Source organism: Pocillopora damicornis, chromosome 9, assembly GCF_964200805.1.
Source record: "Pocillopora damicornis chromosome 9, jaPocDami1.2, whole genome shotgun sequence".
NCBI lineage: Eukaryota > Metazoa > Cnidaria > Anthozoa > Scleractinia > Pocilloporidae > Pocillopora > Pocillopora damicornis.
The window spans coordinates 8385177-8395282 of record NC_142678.1 but is presented as its reverse complement, the minus strand read 5'-3'; the positions used below and the strand labels follow the sequence as shown (position 1 = coordinate 8395282).

At 37.1% G+C, this 10106-nt stretch overlaps 1 protein-coding gene across 1 annotated transcript; it reads right to left on the bottom strand.

Annotated features, from left to right (window-relative positions):
- Positions 1-712: 712 nt before the first annotated feature.
- Positions 713-8301, bottom strand: LOC113666352 (protein DD3-3). Its single transcript, XM_027182132.2, has 10 exons — positions 8269-8301; positions 7773-7936; positions 5584-5670; positions 4915-5242; positions 4380-4598; positions 3880-4303; positions 2909-2965; positions 1826-2109; positions 1383-1427; positions 713-1239 (listed from the first exon to the last, which is right to left on the bottom strand). Exons 2-10 carry the CDS (start codon positions 7920-7922, stop codon positions 926-928), a joined length of 1908 nt encoding a protein of 635 aa, XP_027037933.2. The 5' UTR covers positions 7923-7936; positions 8269-8301; the 3' UTR covers positions 713-925.
- Between the last annotated feature and the right edge of the window lie 1805 nt (positions 8302-10106).

Genomic DNA, 10106 nt, shown 5'->3' with positions numbered 1-10106 from the left:
ATTTAAACCATTAGCAGTAAAAGCCATCACCCCATTGAGGCCCTCATAGTAAAGTCTTAAAACTTAATCTAGGCACATTGACAAAAGCCCTCATTTGGTAAATATAAAAACTGCCCGGCCTGACTCAGTTCGTTTTCGTTATCAAGATCCACCATGGCGGTTGGAGTAGCTTCAAATTTTAAAAAGGATCCTACATGGATTTGACTTATGTTCTGCAACAGAGTAGATTTATACTTAATGGATGGAAATTCACGACGGAACGGATGAAACAGCCAATCGGTCTGTTCATACGCAATGCCTCGCTTGGTTGTAGACGTTCAGGAACAGCTCTCTTTGTGAGGCTATTTTCGTTCACAGGAAAAAATGCACTGGCTTGAAATGAAGTAAATGGCTGTTCGGCAGAGCAATTTTTGATTGAGTATCGATAGTAACTGGTGAGAGCGCTAGTTTGCATAACTGAGCACAGTGGCTGACACAGAAAAATCACGCTTTCCTTTTAACCAATAAAATGCAAAGCTAAACCCAGTGGAGACCTGATTGCCTAGTTTTTCCTCAGGTAGTCTGCCTCTTTAAACCGCGATTATAGTCTTTTTGAAATGTAAACTATTGTCTCGATTTCCCAATGTCATGAATTCGCTAAATGATCGAAAAATTCAATCGAATTGCGCCTTAAAAAATTGTACACTAAGATAATGAGCCACGATTGCAGATATAACCCATACTGTGTCCTTTTTTATTTTTAACAGGTTCATCATGCATTGAAACACCAGCACCTTCAATGGAAATTAAAAAGACAACCATTCCTAGCAAACTAAACATCAAAGCCCCTAGTTCCTCCTTCTATTTTACCATGAAAAGCCCAATGTTTGAAAAACTAACACCATCAATAATTAGTGATCTTGAATTCAGCTCTAGCATGCAATGTTCAAGCACTTGTCACAGTGATTTGACCAATGTGACGTCGGTTGGAGAAATTGTTATTGCGCGTGCCCATGTAACAGTACTTTCCAGGTTTTGTGATGCGGAAGCACGGTGGGTTGCAAGAGGGCGGGGCATTGTTAAGCTCGTCATCCAGCACTTGGTTACGGGCTAAACATCCCCAGTTGAGGTGAAGATTTAACAAGTAACCGTCAAAATCTTCAACGTAGTCAATGACGTCAAGAGGGAGATTGAAACAAGATTTCGGGGCCAGTGTTGTACACCCTTCCTTAATCCAGCAAACGTTTGTGCGATCCGTACCTAAAAAATACCCACGAACGTATTAGTAAACTTTGTGCGTGATTCCTCCTTCTTTCAAGTTCTTTGCGGTAGTATCTACATGTTCTGAGCATCGTTACTCTTATTGTGAATAAATGTGATAAATATGTCCAGCATTTTGTTACCTGCTGTTCCTTGTCCGTCATAGTTGGAAGGATTGTTGTTTGAACCTAACAGATAGCAAAAAATAATCATTAGTGCAATTTTGGTTTAGTCTTTGAGGTATCTACAACATGATTTTCGTAAGGGTACAGTCTTGAATGGCCCTTATAATGCTGTGGTGCATACTTAACATAAGAAAAGCGAAACCAAATTGACCTTAGTAAAAGGTTATAAATCATTGTCGACAACGAAGAATTTAGAAAAGTGTAAAACAAAAGGAAAGGAGGACAGACGAAAACTGGGAAGGTAAATTGCTTGTAAGCTACTTTTAGGCTAAACTGTGTAAGTTTTTTTATGAAAGAAGAGTAAAATAATGCGAAAAACTTTGCACTATAATTATCTCTTGGAGAGAATGAACCTAGGTTTCAATTCAACTTGCTATTAAACTAAAAGTTTTTCTTCATACCAGACCAGACGAAACACACAATTTCCTCTGTTGTGACAGAGATGCGTTCAGGAAAAAAACGATATTCCATGGCAGGATAGGTCTGTACAATGTTCCCTCTTTTTCCCATTCCCCCGATGTAGCGAATGGTGCGATGCTGATGTTCCGGTTGCAAAAGGTTTCGCGGTTTAAGAATGATCACATGACTTCTGTCTTGAAAGGTTCTGCCAACCTGTGCGGTATTCAAAGCTAGTTGGAGGTCGGTTTCATTATCAACAGCTTTTGTTGTCGGGTTATTGGCCAATCTGGAATGGATACAATGACACTGTTACACAATGCCGTAAGTGTTGCCCCAAGATGGCTAAAACTTAACATAACTATCTATAAAATAGCAGCAGTATGATTTTGAACAAGAACGTCCTGAAGTAGATATCCTGTCAGTCATTCCTTACACCAAATTTCATCTTCTTTTATGTTATACATACTTACGTTCATTGTATAATTTATTGCGAGTAATTATTATTTTCAGGAATTCTGAAACTGCATGGTTAGAGTTTAAAAATTCTTTTACAGAAGACTTAAAAACTCTCAATTCTCTTCGAGAGAATTGAGGGTTGTTCCATTCATATTTTCGCTTGAACACTGATATTTCATCTCCGTTGAAATTCGCGCGGGCCTGCTTCTCTATCAAGACTCAAATAAAATCCCTCTTTCCTTATGCAGCCAAGAAATTGAGGGACAAATTGTACAAACGAGTAATACTTCCCATTTATAACTGATTTACATGGCCTTCTAGAAACTGTGCTTAAAATCGCAAAAATTAGTCTGTACAAATGCTTTGTTGATCAAGTTGTGAGCTGGTTTATAGAGAGATGCAAATGTTGGTTTCCATTTTCCGGAAATTTTATTGGTTTCTATTAAAAGGAAATTGGTTGCGTTTTTTAGTAAAGCTTCCCAATTGGATGGGAAAAAAGATGCGATTTAGAGCAAACAATGGCGCGATTTGTGAATAACTCACACCAATAGAGCCAATCATATTACAAGGATTACCAATTTCAAAAAATTAAAAAATGGATTTAATTAAAGAACTATGATGACACTTGCCGGTGATTATCATTAGCATCGAAATCCCTCGGTGCATCAGAAGTTGTGATGTTGTACCTGAAATAAAAGTTATATACATCTATATATATATATTTGATTGTACTTGGATACATAGTAGGCAAAGGAAGTTGGTCCAAATAGTAATGTTGGCTTTGGGATCATCTTCACCGTCTTTTAATATTTAACTTAGAACCATTCCCAGTCAGTTTCATTAAAAATTTACCGAAAACTGAGTCTTTAAGTTGGATATCCACCCAAGGGTGTAACAATTTATGCATCATTTCTTGAATTTGGTTCCCTCATGCCTATGCAAATTAATATAGCTCTTGGTAATTTGTCCAGTCCTGTAACTAGCTAGCTTAAAATTTGAAATTCATTGATATGGTAAGGATTCTGTGATACCCAAGTGAATAGCAACTTCCGAACTGCTTAACTGTTAAAAAACGTTACATTTGAACCCCGATAATTCTAACCCTCGCTTACTCGAAACTGGAGCTATCTGGAACCAAAATCGATTTACCCTGGATCTCCATCATACAATTAATGCAATTTTTCCCTTGAAAATTCGAACCCTCGATAACTCGAACCTCTCACAAGCTCGAAACAATTTTTGTTTCCCTTCAATTAATTCTCTATATAATTTTACCCTCATTGACTGGAACCGCGACGTCGTTCGCTTTAAAAACTGCAAAGTTCGAAGTACCTCGACTTTAATACTTCATCTCTCCTACTTCTTTGCCTCCTTTTACGTTACATTATGATTTCTCAGTAATTTAGTGTTCCATTTCAATCGCCTTCTCTATAATTCGATTTGATTTCAAATGTATGCTTCATGAATAGAAAAACAGTAAAGAGCGTTTTTTCCTTTTTTCCAGTGCTTTGTTTTTAACGCCTGATAACTCGAACCTTTTTTTCAATTTCCGGTGAAGGTTCGAGTTATCGGGAGTACACCGAATGTTTGTCTTTCTCACCTTATCCGTATTACACAACGTTGTGTTGTGTTGGATGGAAAGCAAGGGACCTTCCATCTGTAAGAAGAAAATTTTCCTTCCATGTTTATTCCGTTGTGGTTGACGACGGTAGATGGAGCGTAGATCACTTCAGGAGGTCTGTTAAGAAGAACATATTGTTTCTGATTATCACATCCTTGTGAGATCTTGTGTGCTTCGTAGGGCACGCCTTTTGCCAGTTTCATGTCATCGTAACCGCGGCAAGTGCTCAACACTCCAGCAGTCTCCTCCAAGTAATTTGTGATGAACCTTGTCCAATTCCCTCCAGCCGCTTTACACTTTTGCCTGGTGATGTATTTGGCGACACATTTTTTAGCAACAACACCTTGGTTGTCTGGGGGGCAGTCAGTTTGATCCTTAAGTCCTTTTGACATGATGCACATATCTGAAAGGGGAGCCAGAAGTAAGTACAGGAAGAAGGGGAACGATTTTGAAAGAGTTTCGCTGTTAAAATGTCTTACATTTGAGCCCATAATTGGACCTATTAACGTATTTCTTCATCAGCTCCTCAGTCTTTTTATCGCTGACAAGGATAGCAATATCCTTCCATGGTGTGGGTCCCCAGTATGGATAGTAATCGCGTTCTTCAGGGACCTCCATGCCCCTTATGGTACCTTGACTATTCTGCCGCGTATAAATTGATAAATCGCCAGCAAGCTGTTGGTCAGCGGTGAATAAGCCTGTGAAGGATGAAAAACGTTTTCTTTCATAAGACAGATCGATTCCTGGTTAAAACACAATTTATTTCACGCAGATTTGGTATTTTGAAACACAAATTTTCTAATTGTTCAATGCCTTTATACTTTTCTGATTTGCAAGATCGTTGCCACAGTAACGGTTCCCTTTGGGTAAAGACCTTACATAGATACGGAAACTAGGGTTGATAGATAGAGACACAGAGAGAGAGAGAGGGGGGGGAGGGAGAGAGAGAGAGAGAGAGAGAGAGAGAGAGAGAGAGAGAGAGAGAGAGAGAGAGAGAGTAATCAGTAATCTTACCTTTATTTCTATATCTGCGATAATAAGCTTGATAGTAATTGTACGGCTCATGAAGTCCGTTTTGTTTTGAAATTTGACTTGACTCTTGATTCTGGTCAGCAAATGTGTTAGACGCGGATGTTTGACCATTTCGAATGGTGTGATATTCGTAGTCGGTATCCACATTACCAGTGGGCATTTTGCCTCCCGGGAACGGCTGGCACATGTACTGTAAAATGACTTGTGTTTCTACCCTGTCGTCAGTCTTTGGTCCTGTTCCATGCTGATTTGTCCACATGATATCCACTTCAGTTTTCACATGAGAGGAGCACCCACTCATGTAAAATTCCTAAAAAAGCAAAAGCAGATTAAAATAATCAGCCCTGTTGAAAAGGTGAATCCTGGACGAAAAGAAGAAATGTTGAGCGTTTGATTATTTAAAGTAAAGAGTGATAGTTTTAAAATTGTATTATTTTTAAATAGCTACATAAGTAACGAAAGAAAGGAAGTCTCAATTACTTGATAACGTGAACATTGCAAAAGTGATAAATAAAAGCAAATGAGTTTTTGAGACGTGAGAAGGGTGGAACTGACTGCTTTTCTCCTAGCTTGTTGATAAGTCCAAAATGCCGAATTTCAAGAACTTAATTTTAAGGGACACCGGAAGCATTTGTTTTTGCTTAGCGTTACCATTGGTTCTTGTCTGTTCTCATTGATATTGTCCCCAGGGTTATCAGGATATTTGTCACCCACGTTGTACCCACACTTGTCGTTGTTCTAAAAAGAAAAAAAAAAGACGAGTGTATGATTCGAGAGAACTGAATATACTTAGCAAGGAAATAAGTTAGACTGAATGGAGTTAAATATATGTGGAACGCATCTTGACCACTAAGTACAGAAGTTTTGATTGCTATCCCTCAGAAACACCCAACTGTTTTAACTTTGGAAGACATGCATTCAAGACCGAAATAGAAAGCACTTTGAGAGGCTTGTTAGACCCAATATTTTCCAAGTTACCTTTCATCACCTTGAGAAAGCAGATCTTTACAGTCCTTGATACTCTCACCAAAACTTATAGCTTTTCTTGCGAGTAAATCCGACACTATTTGAATTCGCTATGCAGAAAGAAATTAGTGCTCAGCATTGTAAATGATTTCAGAACGCGGTAATTTAAACTTCATTGATATGCACCCTCAGACTTATATGAAAGACCGCAAAATTCCAAGAGAGGGAAAATTGAGGGTTTGCATTATGGGTTAAACCACGCACAAACACAGAAATACACACCTGTTATTTTGCATTACCGTGTTTGATGGTCTACAAGATAGATATACACTCCCTCAAACTGTAAGAATTTTAAAGTTTTTTGTCGCGCCAAAAAATGAAAAATGAAAAAATGAAATAAATGAACGTTAAATTGCTTTTAGGTGCTTCACGGGTTTTCGGTAACAACCACAAAGAAATGAACCATAGTTTGCCTTCTATGCAGTGTAAACTTTGTTACTGTGTATATTGGCGTTTTACGTGATACATTTTTAGTCGCTCGAATCGTAAGAATTAAGTTGTTTGTCCCGCCAATGAATGAAACCACTTTTTTTATCGACACAGATCACGAAGACTGTTATGAGTTTAGAATTGAAAAATCTAAACTGCTGTTAGGTTAACTTCGTGCTCGGGACCTGGAAGACATGCTTGAATATGGTTGGAAAAGTTTGCTTCTGGCCCATTCGTAATCATCTCAAATTGATAGCCATTGCATTGACGTGCTATAATTTAAGCAGTACACTACATGAACAAGCATACAACTATTTGTGTATTCTTCAACAATTGCTCCGTTTTTTTTCTTTGCATGTTACATTTACCCATGAAGTTCCCGTTCATATTGCTTGAGAATATAGAATTGATAAAAACACACACAATACAGACTAATCAATAAAAGATAATGAAATATAAAAACTTTATATTTGATCGTCTTAAAAAATGAAGGAAATTTTAATAGAGAATAAATCTAATTTCTCCATTGCTCTTCAGGTGGCTTTAAGGTTTGCCTAATATTGCAGAGATTAACTGTTTACAATTACTGCTAGGTTTTTTTAAACAATGATTCCGAAATTCATGCCTTAAAGATGATTAAGGGTTTTTAGGACTACATCATGTAGAAGTGTATGACACAAAAAAATATTACACTAATCTGACCATCAATCATAAAAAACGTTATGAGTCCTTTCCTATTACCTTTTCAGTAGTCAATTGAAATTTTGAAATTATTGAAGAATTCAGAACTTTCGTCAAGGAGTGTGATTAGTTTATTATTTCAAAAATAATGATGTGAAAAATATATAAAGTTTTTTCGTATTTAACTGTACGTCAAATGAGAGTATATGTTCCACGTTCAAATTATGACTTATTTGTTTCAGTAATAATCAACATCCTTGATGGATTTTCATTGCAAGATACCTTAGCTTAACTTTCGTCTTTTTCCTTTAACATAAGGGAAAAGTGTGGTAGTCTTTTTCAGTGAACTATGTTACTGTGAAAAATGATACATGCAACTTGGTAGTCCAGGTGATGGTAGTCCTGAAAAGGGGTGATCTGACTGCAAATCCGGGCGACTTTGGAAACCTTAGAGGTAAAGACGAGTTGAAATTTTTCCTGGACAGTCTTCTACCAGAAGATAACTAAGAAATTTTTACATTATACAGAACTAATGTATAAACAGCGGTAGCTAGTGACATAGAAATCATGATGTCAGCCTAACTGACTTTGATCAGAGTTGTGTTCAATTTCTGTCACAAAATAATTATGTAATGCTCTGTGGTTTGCACCAAAAAAATTCGAGACTCAAGCTCTGAATCGTTTTTCTGGAAAGGGCAGCCTACCTGTGAATCAAAGAGTCTGGCATTGTTTGCAACATTTTCACCCGCGCCATTCAAGCGATTATTGGATCCTGGCGGGAAATGCATGTATAAATCTGACTTGCAAGGCTTCGTATGAAGGGCAAGAAGACAAACCAAGATCAATAGCTTCATTATGTCTGGTGTAACTGAAAGAAACAAACTTTAAAATTATCAAGTTGAAATAGAATGAAGATTTTAAAGTATATTCTCAAGTAATGCATTAATTTTCGCTGGGGAAGTGCAATTTACGCCATTGCAGAAAAAGACATAGTTTCAGTTTTTAAAAATAAAATTTATTTCGAACGAATTATGATTGACTGTTATTAAGAGAAAATTTCTTTGAGCTTTTGACTATGTACTTCCAGAACGCTGGAAATTTTGAAAATTGCTTGCGATAAATGTATACCATAAAACGTAATTACGTGTAACATGGAAAGAAACGAAATTCAGGGTCATGAATTGCTTAGAGAATATCTACCTCGATGTCCTATGTGGCGCACGAAGTAGCTGATTTTCGCCCTTTTCTTGATAGCGGCTTGTCCTCCGTGTGCCTTGATGGGGTGTAAAGTAAAAAAGACATTTCATTTCATTTATCAAGAAACATCTGTGTTACGTTCCTGCTTTGAGATAAAATAAGTCCTTTATTCCTTACCTTATATCTTTTTAAACTAAGAGTTTTAAAGGTGCTTTAACGTTTACTGAACTTAAAGGTCTAAGACTGATCCTTACTGTTTCGAACTCATGAGCAATCTGCCCAACTAACTCTCAAAGCATTGTTTTAAGAAAAACATTTAGAAAAGGCAATGTGTCTATTGGTTGCTGTTGACATTGTGAACTCGCTGATTTATTGCGTTGGAGAAATGACTTGGAGTATCTCATTAGCCAATCTATCAACTTTATTTGTTGGTGTGCGCAGTTAAATTTTCAAGACATTTTTCTAGTTATTCGTTTCGTCTAATGCTTCGGATGGTTTCTTAACGTCTACAATTTTTTTGCTTAGTGTGAAGCAATGTTTGAGCTTGTGCTTAAAGTTTCGTCTGCTTTTGCAGTGACAATTTCTACCGAAAGAAGTCAGGAACTGGCCAAGGCCTGGGATACCATACGTGGAAAGTAAATATACAAAGCGCGTGCTGTTGCTCATAGAAACTTTGCATTCTGAATTATATGTAAAGAAAAGTGTCTTTCGTGGAAATAATTGCACTGACACGAATTAATTTCTATGTTGCTCATAGAAAGTTTACATTCTGAATAATATGTAAAGAAAAGTGTCTTTCATGTGACATATTACACTGACACGAACTAATTTAAACTGATTGCAGGTTAATGTTATTACCTTTATTGCATAAACAATTTGGGCTTCTCCATGATGAAATTATGCGTTGCAGCCCTGGCAACTCTTTCTCTGAGTAAAGTATTGGCTCCAGGGAAATTTTTACAAGGAATGTTTCGTAATTGCCCTGGCTACGACTTAGAGTGTCTTTAGTTCAAGTTATCACTTGAACTGAATTATATGTATAGAAAAGTGTCTTTCGTGGAACTAATTGTACTGACACGAATTAATTTCCATGTTGCTCATAGAAGGTTTACATTCTGAATAATATATAAAGAAAAGTGTCTTTCGTGTGACATATTACACTGACACGAACTAATTGATTGCAGATGTTATTATGTTTGCTGTATCTTCGCATAGGTTTGCGCACGTGATGAATGAATCGCGTGAGGCACTTTTTTACGCCACACATGAAGTAAGTGCGAAAATAAACTACTGGAATATTAAGCTGAGAGGGAGCTTTTGGGTGCCCTGTGTATCCCATGTTCTTTTTTCGTATGACTCGAGCTCTTCTTACGCGATTTCCTCTTCCCACCTTCGGCGATTTCAATAAACAATTTGAGCTTCTCTATGATGAAATTATGCGTTGCAGCCCTGGCAACTCTTTCTCTGAGCAAAGTATTGGCTCTCGGAAATTTTTGCAAGGAGTGTTTCCTAATTGCCGTGGCTACGACTTAGAGTGTCTTTAGTTCAAGTCATCACTTATCTTTTACATCGAGTCCTAATTAATGGAGATCAGTGCAAAGTATCACAGCAGAATTTCCTAAATTGTTCATAACGCGTTTCTGTAATAATCAAGGGCGCAAATTAAATTTATTATGAAACGATCAGAAAGGAGAACTCGTTAATAGATCCTGGTTCACCCAAACAAATACATTTCATTATGAAGTAATCAAACTTCTTTACTTCAGGATTTGTAATTTGTATTTGCTTTCCTTTAAAAAAGATCGCAGAAAGTTTCACCGGGCTACTTAAGATGGCAATGC

Bases quoted from the DNA above. Each gene is read 5' to 3' on its own strand.
- LOC113666352 (XM_027182132.2), bottom strand. From the start codon at position 7,922: ATGAAGCTATTGATCTTGGTTTGTCTTCTTGCCCTTCATACGAAGCCT. The intron at 5,671-7,772 runs GTAGGCTGCCCT...TTTTCTTTTTAG, and splicing joins CCAGACTCTTTGATTCACAG to AACAACGACAAGTGTGGGTA. The intron at 1,428-1,825 runs GTATGAAGAAAA...GCTATCTGTTAG, and splicing joins TGTGTGTTTCGTCTGGTCTG to GTTCAAACAACAATCCTTCC.